At 44.9% G+C, this 15966-nt stretch overlaps 1 protein-coding gene across 1 annotated transcript in view; it reads left to right on the plus strand.

The window, feature by feature from the left end:
- BTAF1 (B-TFIID TATA-box binding protein associated factor 1) overlaps positions 1 to 15966 on the plus strand; it is a 109271-nt gene that overhangs the window by 12027 nt on the left and 81278 nt on the right. The window contains exons 3-7 of the mRNA XM_065407237.1: positions 518 to 632; positions 1456 to 1602; positions 13706 to 13869; positions 14188 to 14324; positions 15433 to 15544. Of these exons, the coding sequence (XP_065263309.1) occupies positions 518 to 632; positions 1456 to 1602; positions 13706 to 13869; positions 14188 to 14324; positions 15433 to 15544 (675 nt within the window). The remainder of the gene's footprint in view (positions 1 to 517; positions 633 to 1455; positions 1603 to 13705; positions 13870 to 14187; positions 14325 to 15432; positions 15545 to 15966) is intronic.

The raw sequence follows: 15966 nt of genomic DNA on the forward strand, positions 1-15966 counted from the left end.
CATTACTTCTAGATTTTAATCTGGCCAAATCCACTTTAAAAACAAAACAGAACCACCAAAAGTAATATTTGTCAGACAGTAGTGGCAACAGAATGATCTCATCTCTGTTCTTATTGAATAGGTATTTATACCACAATTGATGCTATCATCAGAGTGGCCAGAGTCATGAATATTATGCCACTTTTACCAAAAGAGAGTGCTCTGAGAAAATAGTCTAGATTTTAAAAAGAAGTAAGTTGAATTAGAATGATAGGACACAAAACTTTGTGTTTGAGTTTGTTGTATCAGATTATTAATGGTGTTTCTTGTTGAGCAGCATGAATGCTATTGATAATAAAGCAATGTGTATTCACTGGTTCTTCCATGTCCCAGCTGTCTTTTAAATGGAGCCTTTTGACCCATTGCATTTAAAATGTTCTTGTACAGCACCCAGAGCACTGGATGGCTGCTGTACTCATGAAATTAAAATTTATTTAAAGGTTTAGATAACAATTCATTTTCAAATCTTTCTTTAAAGGTGTTAATATACTTAAGGAGTACAAATTGGGATACTCGCATTGCTGCTGGCCAGGCTGTTGAAGCAATAGTGAAAAATGTACCCGAGTGGAAGCCAACTCCAAGACCAAAACAAGGTGCTTTTAAGTGAACTATGTACAGTTGAGTCATGTGATATTATTATGTTGCTTTGCCCAGATATTTCCTGAACATCTCCAGTTATTTTTCTATAAAAGGCCTGTAAGGCTAAAACTACTAAGAACAAGGTCTGTATGTACTGTGTCTCTAATTTTGGAGCTAGTGAAGCCATTTGATCCTACTGATGTTTGGTGGCCCAGTGTATGTTGCTGTATTATCCTGGTTCTGTTACCTGAATGCTAAATAAAATTATTGGACAAGTCAGTTCTCCCTTCTGTCTTTTAGGTATGTACACACAAAACGCTTGTGCTTTTGTAAAAGTGAAGAAAATAGGCTGTACTAATTTTGATTTGGGTACATAGACTTCCTAATAAAGCACATTAGGCTGTAAATGAGCAAGATTTTGTATATTTCAATTAGGGAAGCAAATAATTGGTCTACCTTTTAGACCTTGGGTAGGTCCACATTTATGTTTGAAGTACATAAATCCTGATATGCTCACAGATTATCAGTCCCGTGAGCCTGCAAATCAGTTTGTGTACAAAGTAGGCATGTAAATGCACAGCTACGTAAGATCTGAAAATCAAGCATAAGCATCTTCATCAAGGCAACATATCTAGACAGATATTTTTATTGACTCAGATGGATTGTGGTATGTAGATTCTTCCCTCCATGAGGCCTTTAAACTCGCAAATTAAAATGCATGCATTTCTTAGTTTTCTGAGAAACTCTTCCTTCTTTCCCACCTTTCCCCCTGCTTCTCAAATGAAAGAGCATTGGTATTGACTGTTTCCTTAAGTTGTATTTTTAATTTCTATCTAGAATCTGATTCAGAAAATCCTATGGACGATTCATGTGCCAGTGATCGTCTGCGTTTTGATAGATTTGATATCTGTCGACTGTTAAAACATGGAGCATCTCTTCTTGGATCTGCTGGTGCAGAGTTTGAGGTCCAAGATGACAAATCAGGTATGTGTTCTGTTTGATTTATATCTGTATATAGATGGATTTCCCAGTGTGTGTGTGTGTGTGTACACACCATATTGTAGGTTGTGACAATCGAGGATCTTCCATACTGCTAGGAAATAGGTGTGGGGAACTTGCTAAATCATAACTGTCTTTTGGTTTGAATTCTCTCTCTAGGGTAGAGGAATGAATTATTACTACACGGCTCTGCTTGGAAAAATAGTTTCTGCACTAAAGTAGTGGGATTGATTTTAGTCATTGTCCCAGCAGAGCTATGATAAATGCAGGGGAAAAAATGAAATAAGGTTTTGCAGTTGAGTTCAAAGGGAAAATGACTGACAGGAGAAGAAAAAACTAAGGTTTCTACAGCAACAATAATTCAGCCACATTGTGCATGTACAGGCTTTCTATTTTTAGCCTAAATCTATTGTAATATCTCTTTGCATTTCCTGTATGTGTTGTAAGTACTTGCTTTTCCTGCCTTTTTATAAAATCATGATTTGGACAGCTCAACCTTAATGTTGGATAGCACAGTTTGGGGGTTCTCAAATGTTTTCATAGGGTGGACTGCATTTTAACAGAACTTGTGAATGAGGTCTTGCAGACCTCTCATGTAATATTCCTATGACAACCGCAGCATTTGATTACATGGAAAAACAATATCAGGAAAGCTCTGTTTTAGTTTTGTTAGTGAAGAATAGGAGCAGGAAATAACTGAGAGGAGCCAGCACCATATGACTAGCCAGCTGTCCAGCAAGTGCTCCGTGGACTTTCATGATCCAGAGACTGGTGGTGGTAGTAAACATATTATGGTAGTATCCAAAGGCACCAATTGGGATTGAGGCCCTACTGTGCTAGTTGTTATGCAGATAAGAGACAATCCTTGCCCCAGACAGCTTCAGTCTAAATGGCACAAAACAGACAAATTAGGAGATAGCGATTTAACGTCTGAGAAAATGAATACATTGAAGAAACAGTTCTGCTTTGCTAGGTTCATGTGACTTTTTTCTTTAAATTGGAGGTAGTAGTAGGATGAGGAATGGGGAAGTTAATAAGAGTAAGGGGAAAGAGGCCAGTCACTACTCATCACTTGCCTGACCATGGTCTGCATCTTGGGTTTGGTAGGCATCATAAAAGAGGTGAGTCTTGAGGAGGGATTTGAAGGAGGATAGGGTAGTGGCTGCACATTATATTAGCGAGTTTTTCTTGAGTATTAGGGATGGCATGAGAATACATGATGCTTAAGGAAGGAAGCTGACTGGTGCACAAAAAAAGCTGGGAGTTGACAGAGTGAAGCTGGGAGTTGGTGTCATGATACATTACTAGATCAGCTAGGCAGGGAAAGGCAATGTTGTGAATACTTTCTCATTAAAACAGACTTTTGTCTTTACCTTTGAAAACAAAGGACAGAACTAATGGAGGGACTCTAAGGGTATTTCTACACAGCAAAGAAAAACCCACCGCTAGCACTGTGCCAGCCAAGTTGGGCTTGCAGGACTGCTTAATTGCTGTGTAAACTCCTGGGCTTTCCGACCTTGCAGGGTCCTAGAGGCTGGGCTCCAACCTGAGCCCGGAAGTCTACACAGCAATGAAACAGCCCTGCAGCCCAAGCCACATGAGCCCAAATTAGCTGGCATGGGCCAGCTGCAAGTGTCTAGTTGCTGTGTAAACATGCCCTAAGAGGACTAATGTCATCAGAGCAATGAGCCAGGAAGGTGATATTGGCAGCAGCATTTTGAATGGACTTGAGAGGAGCAAGGTTTTAGTAATCAATGCCAGAATGGAGGATAATAAAGATGCAAATGTTGAGGGCTTAAACAGAGTCCTAGCTATGTGGAACAAGAGGAAAAGTCAGACTTTAGAGAGATTGTATAGGAAGAAGGGATGAAATTTAGACATGGCCTGAATATTCGGGTCTATAGATGTGGCTGAGTCAAAGATTTTTATCCAGGTTATCGCACTGGATGCCTGGGAGCATGGTGTTGTCCACAGTGAAAGAAAGAAACAGTTGGGGTGTGTTAGAGCAGTGGTTCTCAAAGCCGGTCCGCCACTTGTTCAGGGAAAACCCCTGGCGGGCCAGGCCGGTTTGTTTACCTGCCGTGTCCGCAGGTTCGGCCGATCGCGGCTCCCACTGGCCGCAGTTTGCCGCTGCAGGAAGGGCGGCCAGCACATCCCTCGGCCCGCACTGCTTCCTGCAGCCCCCATTGGCCTGGAGCGGCGAACTGCGGCCAGTGGGAGCCGCGATTGACCAAACCTGCAGACACGGCAGGTAAACAAACCGGCCCGGCCTGCCAGGGGCTTTCCCTGAACAAGCGGTGGGCTGGCGTTGAGAACTACTATGTTAGAGGACATGAAGAGCTCAGCTTTGGCCTTTGTGAATTTGAGAGGACTGGACATCCACAAATAGGTGTTAGGAAGATAGGCAAAGATACTGGATTAGATGGAGGGAGGGTGGAGTGCTCATTGGTAGAAAGGCAATGAACCTGTGCACTCTACGTGGGTGAGATCTATAGGAAAAATGAATTTTTATAGTTTGTGATGTTAGTTAAATGGTATTAATTAGGCTTTGAAGTTCATACCTTATTGATCAGCATTGGGCAACGGTGACCCTTCTACATTAACTACAGTTTCACATAAGTATTAGAAAATAGGGTGCAGGAGATTTATAAAGGTTTCATTTATTTATTTATTTATTAACATTCTTACTTGTAATATTTGGTACCAGCAAAAGGAATTGTGGTAAAACTTTCCAAACTTTTGGGTGTCTAAAGTTAGATGACATAGTAGATTGTAGATGCCTAACTTTAGTCACCAAAGTTTGGAAACTTCTGGTAAATTGCTTTCTGTCTCTACTTAACAGGTTCTCAGAATTTATCAGTTACATAGCATCTATATTTTTGGTTTTAAGTGTGTATGTTGTAAAACTTTTACTGCTTTAGCTAATACATTTCAATTGCAAAACAAGTTATTCTGCATACTAATGTTCCTCAGAACCAGAAATCACACAATTTATTTTCTCAGAGTCAAGTTTCCTTTATGGGTGCTGCCTGATGGGTGTCACGTAATGTTGTTGGTCCTTGTTACATTAACATTAAGTACATTAAGTGTAGTACTCAACAGAGTAATTGCTTCTATCTTAAGCTTAAATCTTTATACAAAAGGCACTTTTGTTTACTTCCAGAAATCAATTAGAATGTGAAATCAATATTTTTGCTGCTTTTGCAATTTGCTATCTGGAGTAGCAAATGACCTTTTAGTCTCCTTGAATTCCTGTTAGTAAACAAAATACCCTTTATGAAATAAAGTCTTCTAATTTGGTAAGTAAGGATGTATAACTGTTTCAAAACTGTAGACACCCAGGTGTGTGCACCTGCATGCCCAATAAATATGCAGAGTTACCACAGTTGGATGAACAAATGAAGTGTATATATTTGTGTACACAAACTTATTTGCATGCACAGTAGTGGTAAATGTGTGCACTAACTTTCTGCAAAATTGTTCTGAGTTTAGAAATTCAGGCCCTAAATATCTAAGCAGGCAGTATCGGATTAGATTGTGTCAGAGGAAATATTACTCCTGAAAAGTGAACCGCTAGCTCTATATAAAAATAAGAAAAGGAAATCTGACCACCCCAACTTGTCATGGCAGGTTTTTACAGAATTCTTCATAAAGGCAAAATTTAAAATCTCCTGCTTTCTCCTAGTTGCAGGGTGATGAGTTTCTTTCCTTTCCTATGTAAATCCCATTCTTCAGCTATTCAGGGAATGTTACGCCAGAACCTATAGCTGCTTTCATCTTGGTAAGATTATGTCCAAAGTCATCTTTTGCAGCATGTGCTATATTAAATTAAAATGACAAACCAATTTTCTGATAAGTGCACTCTTTCTTTTCAAGCTGTATGAACATTACATAGTATTTTATATGTTAAAAGAACATTATTACGCCTGAGAAGTCAAGCTCTCAAAAGTTATGAAATACCAGAATTAAAGTTGCCTATGCACACTTAATTTGACCCCCTTGTGCATATGTAATATTATAAAGTTTTTATCTACATGATCACTTAGTACTTTTTCCCCAGGACCTTGACTTCATTCAGTGTACAGGAGAGAGAGAGTACTCACTGAATGAGCAGCTGTCCAATGTTTCTTTTTATACTCCTTCAGTGTGTGACCCACATCCTTGTTTTACTGTGTGCCATCCAAACCCTGCACTGAATAAAGAATTATTAACTTCTTCATGATAGCTTTTATGGTGCTTATCACTTTAGCATCTGAGTAATTATCCGCTTTTTACAGATGGCCAGAGATTAAGGCCAAAATTGTCAAGTATCCAGTAATTTTGGGTGCCCAACTTGAGATGCCAAGGACCTAATTTTTCAGAAAACTGAGCATCTTTACAGCACTTTAAAGCATAGCTTTCATTGATGTTGCTTTCTCATTGCAAGTGCTTAATACTTTGCAAGTCAGACTCCAGGCCTCAGGTTGGACTTTCACAAAATAAGGAAGAAACAATTAGTATCCACTTGTGAAACATTTGGCTGCAATGACTTGTCCAGCATTTTATAGAAACTCTGTGGCAGAGACAAACATAACATCCAGTTCTCTAGGGTAGCATTCAGCTGCTTCAAGCATAAGAACATCCCTTCTCTTCTTGCAGTCCCTTGCCTCATTCTCTACACACCTTTCAGCTTCTCCAAGTGAGATGGGGTGGAGTGGGTCCTACAGGCAACACCCTAATTCACTATACAACCCTGATTCATCCCTACAGTGCAAATCTATCCTGTCCTGGTCTCACAGCAGGTCAGCGTGGTTGAGCTGGAATAGAACCCAGGACTCCTCACTTCTAGGCCAATACCCTATCCATCAGCTTTGCTGCCTCTTCATTGATCTTAGGCTAGTAAGAAATTTATAGAGCATCTGGATTTCTAATAAAATATCATGCCTCTTTATTTCCTCTATTAAACACTGATTTCTAAGAATGGGTACTCTGTAAATACCCATTCTTAGAAAAATATAGGTGTCTGAATGAGTTGTTTTAAAGTAATTGAGCACCCATTCTAATGAGACAGTTATGTACCGTATATGGTGAATGTTAATATTCTTGCAAATAGAAGTGAATTGTAGCTGTGATTCTTAGGGTTTTTTTGTTTTTGTTTTAATTTAGTGGATTAATTTACATAAACATAGCAGATAGCTGAGAACCCTATCTACAACATAAACCAAGGATTGGTCCTGGGTCCGGTTCTGTTCAATACCTTCATACATGATTTAGATAATGGCATATAGAGTACACTTATAAAGTTTGCAGCCAATACCAAGTTGGGAGGGGCTGCAAGTGCTTTGGAGGATATGATTACAATTCAAAATGATCTGGACAAATTGAAGAAATGGTCTGAAGTAAATAGGATGAAATTCAATAAGGACAAATGCAAAGTACTCCACTTAGGAAGGAACAATCAGTTGCGCACACGCAAAATAGGAAATGACTGCCTAGGGGGAGTACTGCAGAAAGAGATCTGGGGGTTATAGTGGATCGGATCACAGACTAAATGAGTCAACAGTGTAATGTTGTTGCAAAAAAAGCAAACCTCATTCCTGGATGTACTAGCAGGAGTGTTGTAAGCAAGACATGAGAAGTAATTCTTCCACTCTGATCCGTGCTGATAAGGACTCAGCTGAAGTATTGTCCATTTCTGGGCGCCACATTTCAGGAAAGATGTGACCAAATTGGAGAGAGCCCAGGGGGAGCAACAAAAAAGATTAAAGGTCTAGAAAACATCACTGCCTGAGGGCCTGAACAGCTAGCCTCCGTGGACGGGACGATTCTCGACTCCCAGCGAGCGGCGCAATGGCCCCATTTCGAGTTACGACGAGAACGCCTGTACCGCGTAGAGAAGGACTCCCGTACCGGGGACATCCGGACCCAGCTTCTTGTGCCGAGGTGTCACCGCCGGGCGGTCATGAAACTGGCCCACGACGTCCCGGCGGCTGGGCACCTCGGGCACGACAAAACGCTGGCCCGGATCCTGGGACGTTTCTTTTGGCCCGGGGTCTATCAAGAGGTGAAGGACTATTGCAACTCGTGTCCCGAATGCCAGTTGGCCGCCCCCGCCGGGAACCCGAAGGCCCCCTTAGTACCGATGCCTCTAATAGAAACCCCCTTTGAGCGTGTGGCCGTGGACCTGGTGGGGCCCCTCCCGAAGAGCAGCGCAGGATTCCAGTACATCCTAGTCATGATGGACTATGCCACCAGGTTCCCGGAGGCCATTCCTCTTCGGAACATCTCGGCCCGCACCATCGCCATGGAGCTGGTAAAGGTCTTTGCCCGTGTAGGCCTGCCCCGGGAGCTCCTCACGGATCAAGGGACCAATTTCACATCCCGGCTGCTTAAGCAAGTCTGTGAAACCCTAGGGGTCAAGCAACTCCGCACCTCCGTCTATCATCCCCAGACCGATGGTTTAGTGGAGAGATTCAACCGGACACTGAAAGGGATGTTGCGTCGGTTTTCCCCGGAGGACCTTCGCCGGTGGGACCAGCTCCTTCCACCCCTGCTGTTGGCCATACGAGAAGTTCCCCAGGCATCGACTAAGTTCTCCCCCTTCGAATTGTTGTATGGGCGGCGACCCCGGGGCCTGCTGGACCTTATGAGAGAGACCTGGGAACAGGCTCCCTCCCCGGCCCGGGGTCTCCTACAGTATGTGCTCCAACTTCAGGAACGCCTAAGACAGGCGGGGGATCTGGCACGGGAGAACTTAAAAGCCGCCCAAGAGACGCAGGCGGAGACGTATAACCGGGGAGCACAGACTCGGGAGTTCCAACCCGGGGACCGGGTATTACTCTTTCTCCCATCTAATGAATCGAAAATCCTGGCCCGATGGCAAGGACCCTATGAGGTGGTCAGGAAAGTGGGCCCGGTCACGTATGAGATTAATCAGCCGGACCGGAGGAAGAGGATCCAGCGCTATCACGTCAACCTCCTTAAACCTTGGAGGGAGCGAGAAGGGCTGTTGATCAACCCCTGCCCACCAGAACCAGAACTGGGACCCCAGGTTCCCCATACCGGAGACCCCGAGGAACCCCAGCTCGGGGAGACCTTAACGGAGGACCAGCTCCGACAGACTCGGTGCCTCCTCCGAGCTTTCTCCCGCACGTTTACGGACCAGCCGGGATACACCTCCCTGGTATACCACCGGATACAAACCGAACCTGGGGTAGTGATCCGGGGGACGACCCGGCCCCTGCCCTATCATAGGAGACAGATCGTGGAAAAGGAGGTACGGGCGATGTTGGATCTGGGGGTGGTGGAGCCATCGCAAAGTGAGTGGCGGAGCCCGGTGGTATTGGTGCCCAAACCCGACGGGTCCCAGAGGTTCTGTATCGACTTCCGACGCATCAACGCTATTTCTAAATTTGACGCCTATCCCATGCCTCGGATAGATGAGCTGTTGGCCCGCCTGGGGGAAGCCCAATATATCACCACCCTGGACCTGAGTAAGGGGTACTGGCAGATCCCCCTGGATCCCGCCTCCCGGGAGAAAACTGCCTTTGCCACCCCCACAGGTCTCTATCAGTTTACCAGGATGCCCTTCGGCCTTCACGGGGCCCCGGCCACCTTTCAGCGCCTAATGGACCGCCTCCTCCAGCCCCATCAAGACTACGCGGCCGCCTATCTCGATGACGTGGTTATCTACAGTCCGCAGTGGGAGAACCACCTGGAGAGAGTCGCAGCCGTCCTGAGGTCCCTGAGGGAGGCCGGGTTAACAGCCAACCCAAAAAAATGTCGCATCGGCTGGCAAGAGACTAAGTATCTGGGATATGCTATCGGGCATGGGCAGGTAAAACCCCTGATCGGGAAAGTCCAGGCCATTGCCAACTGCCCCCCGCCGACCTCAAAGCGCCAGGTGCGACAATTCCTAGGCTTGGCCGGATATTATCGGCGGTTCATCCCCCAGTTCGCAACGATTGCAGCCCCCTTAACGGGGCTCCTAACAAAGGACAGCCCACGGCAGGTGAACTGGACTCCCGGGTGCGACGAGGCCTTTCGGACTCTTAAAAAGTGCCTCTGCAGTGAGCCGGTCTTATATAGCCCCGACTTTAACCTGCCGTTTGTCTTGCAGACCGACGCCTCGGAAGTGGGACTCGGGGCTGTCTTGTCCCAGGACGTAAGGGGTGAGGAACATCCGGTCCTTTACATTAGCCGGAAACTGTTCCCACGAGAAAAGAACTATGCGGTGGTCGAAAAGGAAGCCCTAGCCGTGAAGTGGGCTTGTGAAGCGCTCCGGTATTACATCCTGGGAGTTCCCTTCACCTTGGTCACCGACCATTCCGCCCTTCAGTGGTTGGCCCGCATGAAGGACCACAATATGCGGGTGCAACGGTGGTACCTGGCCCTCCAGCCGTTCGCCTTCACGGTCCGCCATAGAGCTGGTAAGGATCACGCGAACGCGGATTTCCTCTCTCGGCTGGGGGGTGAAGAATGGGCTGGCCCCGCTGCACGGGAACCAGCCTTGAGGGGGGGGCCGTGTAGTGAAGCGGCCTGGCTCCCGACGGCCCCTGAGAGGGAGGAGCCAGAACAGCCACCCAGGTGGGCGGAGCCAACCCCAGAGGGGGAAGAGCCAGAGCCGCCACTCAAGTGGGCGGAGCTACCACCACCTGTTCCCGCCCCCCGGAAGTCAAGGGGCGGGACAGGAAGTATAAAAGCCCGGCCCCAACACTCAGTTGGAGCCGAGCGGCCGGAGAGGACAGACGTTCCGGCCCGAGCTCCTGCGAGACGGAGCCTACCCCGAGCCCGGTACCTGGACGCAGACGGGCCGAGCCTCCCCAGACCCAGGCACTCTAATACCCAGCGCCGCTCAAACCTCCCGCTTGGCAGGTACCCCGAGGTGGACTGGCCCAGCCTGCCCCGAGCGCGGTACCCCGAGGCGGACCGACCGAGACTGCCCCAAGGAAGGTACCCCGAGGTGGACTGGCCGAGCCTGCCCCGAGCGCGGTACCCCGAGGCGGACCGACCGAGACTGCCCCAAGGAAGGTACCCCGAGGTGGACTGGCCGAGCCTGCCCCGAGCACGGTACCCCGAGGAGCCACCCGGACCTGAGCCGGACCCGAGACCGGAGGAGCAGCCCGACCTAGACGACCCCCAGCAACCCGAGGAGCCCATGGTGTGGGACCCCGCTGCCGAGCCCAGCGAGGAGCAGGTACCCATGGAGGAGGAGATGGGAAGTAGCCCGGGGATAGTAGACCCCGAGCCTATGTCAGTGTGTTGCGGGCAGGATCCCCACTGACCCCGCGGCAGACGGACTGCTGCGGATAGGGCCCCGGGCTGGAACACAGTGGAGTGGGTGGGCCTGTGTTCCCCCCTGCCACCCCCACGCCGGGTGGCAGTCTCTCCTCCTCCCTGCCTGAGGGCCTGAGCCCTGAACTGCGTGTGTGTTTGCTCAGCCCCTCCCTGAAGGCCTGAGCCTAGAACTGCTGTTGTGCTGCCCCGCCCTGACTGAGGGCCTGGGCTTAGACTACTGACTCTGTTGCTCAGCCCTACCTGAGGGCCTGAGTTTAGACTGACTATTGGCTGCCCCGCCCTGATTGAGGGCCTGGGCTGAATTACTGACTCTGTTGCTCAGCCCTGACTGTGGGCCTGGGCTGATTGTTTGCTGCCCCGCCCTGACCTAGGGCCTGGGCTGCCATTACCTACCTGCTCACTCCCTGACTGAGGGACTGGAGTTACTAAGTTTGTGGCGCTCAGCTCCTCCTGCAAGGACCTGAGCCCCCCTGAACTATTGGTTAGTGCTCAGCTCCTCCCACAAGGACCTGAGCCCCTTTTCAAACCCTGGGGTATCACCCCGCTCTGAGCTAGCCTTCGGGCTTATTGAACTGTGTAAGTCCCCAGCTCCGGCTGAAGGAACCGGAGCTTAGGACTGGTCCACTGTCCCGCCCTGCCTGAGGGCTGGAACTCCTTGCAGCGGCAGGGAGCCTTTTGTTTAGCCCCTGCCTAAGGGGCGGAACCCTTAGACCTCCCGGATACGAGGTCTGACTTGGCCGTGCAGTGAAGCGGCCTGGCGCCCGACGGCCCCTAAGAGGGCGCAACCCCCGCACCGGACTATTACAATCACCTATGTGGAAAGATTGAAAAAATTGGGTCTCTTTAGTCTAGAAAAGAGAAGACAGTTTTCAAGTATATAAAAGATTGTTATAAGGAGGAGGATGGCAAATTGTTTTGTTAACCTCCGAGGATAGGACAAGAAACAATGGGCTTAAATTTCAGCAAGGGAGGTTTAGGTTGGACATTAGGGAAAAACTTCCTAACTGAGGGTAGTTAAGCACTGGAACAAATTTCCTAGGGAGGTTGTGGAATCTCCATCATTGGAGGTTTTTAAGAACAGGTTAGACAAACACCTGTCAGAAATGGTCTAGCTAATACATAGTCGTGCCTTGAGTGCAAGGGACTGGACTAGATGAATTTTCACGGTCCCTTCCAGTCCTACGCTTCTATGATTCTATGTTAAAGAAAATATTCTGTGAATTGATATGTAAAGTACATCAAACATTATGCTCTTGTTGGACAAACATAAATAATGGCTCTGTAGTCTTGGCAAAGTCACTAGATGACTTCAGGATGGTCCAGGACGAGGAAAATGGACTATTCTAGGTAGTGGCAGCTGTTTGATTCTCTTTTTATTTTCTTGGCTTTTGTAATCACACATTAAATGTATGAACTTACAGGATTATGGGCATGGATATAACTAAATCCATACATCTGAGTTCCCCCAAAGGTCCTGGCAATATGAGCCACTTGACTCCGTGTTAAAATGAACATTGAAAGGGTGTGTAGAGCCTGATCTTACCGCTTGATAAGTCACTTCCTTTCTGCTTGCTGTCTTCAGCTGGTTCTTGTCCATCCCTAGTTGTGAAGGTAGCAGTGGCAAAAACCAAAGGATGACACCACTTCAGATTGGTTTCTGTATCCTATATCTAGAAATTAATAGAATGTGCAAAGTTTACCAGCTAGATTTCTAGGCTTATATGTAGCTAGTGGCCTTATTCAATTAATTGAAATCCTTTCATTTGTATGTAATCTTGAAGTGCCTAACTGTCATGGTATCTAGTTGCTAAGCACTTCACAAGCTTTAATTAAGCTTTGCAAGTTTCTTGAGAGGTAGGCAAGTACCATAATCTTCACTTTACAGATGAGATTTGCACAACTTAACACATGAAGTTTGTGGCAAAACTGGGACTAGACTCTGAGCAGACCCCAGTTCTAAACCCAACCATAAAACCATCCTTCCCCTCCTACCGAATCCAGCTCTCCATCAGGAGACATTAGTTTGGGGGGAACTAGTATAGAAGAGGCTTGGATACCGTGTTTGGGGGGTTCTTTTGTTTGTTTTGTGCATGGGTTTTTTTTTTTTTTTTTTTGTTAGTTTAAAAAAAAAAAAAAAAAAAGACCTATCCAGAGAAACTTGGCTTTCGGGCTTCCAACAGGGAAGTAAAGATGTTCACATACCATGTATGGGTCTCTGAGTCATCTTAACATAAAAAAATTCTGAATGATATCAGAAATGTCTCATTCTCTGCATTTTTGTCACGGCTTTTTGTTTCTCTTTGGGGAAAACTCTTTCCATAAAAATATGATGCGTGTGCAAAATAACAATATTTAATTTTTATTTAGCAAGGCTCCAGTTATTGACAGAAGAGTCCTCTGTGCAATATGGTAACTGCTTGTTCCCTTCCTCCAAAGTGCTTTTCCACAAAATCTAGAAAAATGTTATTTTAAAATCCCATGCATATAATGCATTTCAGTGAGTCTCATGGAAGCTGTTTAAAAGTATTCTAGAACTTTTCTAGTGAAAGCTAATGCCACTTTAATTAGGTAGCTATATGGTTATAAAAACAGATCTTTATAAGGGTCAATATATTTTAGGTTAAAAGAAATTTTACAAAGCTTTAAAGCTTCTGTGGCATTTAATATATCTAATCAAAGTACAGTTGACCTCTGTTTTGTTCTCATAAATTAGAATATTTTAGTTTTACTGTAATTTTTATCAAGGCTTCAGCAGTAAATCTATTGGACATTTGTGTTTTGAAATGAAATATAAAAGCTGACCTTTTTTTAGGTGAAGTTGATCCTAAAGAGAGGATAGCACGACAAAGGAAACTGTTACAAAAGAAACTTGGCCTTGATATGGGAGCTGCAATTGGAATGAACACTGAAGACCTGTTCAATGATGAGGATTTGGACTATACTCCTACTTCAGCTTCACTTGTAAACAAACAACCTGTAGGTAAAACCTCGGGCTGTTTGACTGCAAGGAATAATACAGTGGGTTTGCTTCATTTGTGCTTCTGCCATTGTAAATCATTACGTTTTAAATACTAAGCTTGACTTGTAATTTTGCTCTGTCTTTCAAACACCTAAATTTCATAAGTTGCACATTAGTCACATTTAGTACAGTGCCAAACTACTGCTCTGGGTTTCAAGTAACATGGGTGCTATGGGGAAGTGAGAACAAGAGGGTGTTTTTGTTTTTGTGCTTGGTGGGTGGGGTGAACTTTAGGTACAGGCAGGATTGACATTGAATGGATTCTTATTTTTCAGACTCTTCAGGCTGCTGAGTTGATTGATTCAGAATTTCGAGCTGGTATGAGCAGTAGACAAAAGAATAAAGCTAAAAGAATGGCTAAGCTATTTGCAAAGCAAAGATCCAGGGATGCAAATGAGACTAATGAGAAGAGGTACTGTAGCAATTGCTTTCTTGTTCGTTTTCTGGTAACGTAGTAAGTGATCAGGCCAGCTCAGAAATTCCCATTCTGGCTTGGTTCTGAGAACTCTTCAGTGAAGCTTGGTTCCACCTTTCAATAATTCCAGTAAATATATAAACTATTAATACACAATTCTTTATTGCTGCATAATATAGCTGTACTGTTGTCCTCAGAAGGCAGTTTCAGTGAGAATACAATAGTAACAGGGATAGGATAAACAGCAACCTTAATCACACATTCAGTTGTCATATAGAGAAACAGGCTAGACTTCAGGTACCTTTCTAACCATCCTAGAATTGTGATGAATCTCTCCAGTGAAACATAACTCAGTCTTTCAAGCGGTCTCTGCCAATAGCCCTAACAGTAAAACATTAGCTATACGAATTTTGTTATTTTGTGCTTTACTTTAAAAACCACAATGAATCCAGGTCTCTAGTTAACCCTTTAGCTGGGAACCTTTCCCAATATAATGTAATATATTACATTTGACATCTGTGGTGGTTATTAAGGATCTGATGGTACTGAGAATTAAAATCATGGATTTATGAATATCAGTATGGCTAAATTTTTCTCAATCTGTGTTTATTTCTCCAACATACTTATAGTATGTTTTCTTCTCAGTGATTTGTACCAATGAATTGTCCACTACTGTTATGTTTAAAAAAAACAAAAACAAATAAAATGAGTTTCTTCTAGACATGGTTTGAAAATTCCTCATCTTGCATTTCCCTGTTCAAATAGCTGGGAGAGGTTGGAAAGTGGGATGGCATTGAGTATTCTTGTCTCCTGTCCTTCATTGGGTAGATTACTGAATAATAAAGCTCATGGTAACTGTTACATACAAGGAATACATTCCAACATATTTAGCACCTAAATGTAACTTGATAGCTAACATCTTACATTGGTTGGTTAGTTAAGAAGAGACACTTCCATTTTCTACTGAAGTCATCTAAAGAAAGAACATAAATAAAAATTTGATAGGAATGTTTTCAAGACACTCTCGGGAGGGGAAGTGATTACTCCTGCTACAATGCATAATGTTTCTATTCACAAACATGACATATTTTAACTTCCTTTTTAGCAATGATAGCACTGATGGGGAACCAGAAGAAAAGCGCAGAAAAGTAGCAAATGTTGTCATCAACCAGCCTGCCACTGACTCAAAAGTTTTGGTAGACAATGCACCAGAAGAGGTACAGTATGTCCCCTTTTATTAAGGGATTGATAACTTGGTGATGTGGGCCAATGTTGTTTATTTTTAAACTGCTTTGTGCTCCCAAATTCTTCAGTTCATTTTACCATTAATTTACCAAAACCAGAAGAGGAGGGAATTTCACTTGCAACTCATTTACAACTACAAGAGCAGAGTGTTTTTTCTGACACTGCATGTGAGGTCGAGAGATCACTGTTAATTGACTAGTGGTAATCTGTGATTTCAGTGAACTTCACTTGTGAACCATCTGGCTTCTTATCCAATAGGCAGATTAACACTGCTGGTGGCTGTAGTCTTAAATTTAGGTGCCTTTAGGGTGTTAAATTGTAAAGCTAGGCTAGAGCAGGTAAAAGGTAATAAAAGATCACTGTGACCCATACATAATTTGTTCTGAAAATGCTG

Source organism: Emys orbicularis, chromosome 7, assembly GCF_028017835.1.
Source record: "Emys orbicularis isolate rEmyOrb1 chromosome 7, rEmyOrb1.hap1, whole genome shotgun sequence".
In the NCBI taxonomy this organism is placed as follows: domain Eukaryota; kingdom Metazoa; phylum Chordata; order Testudines; family Emydidae; genus Emys; species Emys orbicularis.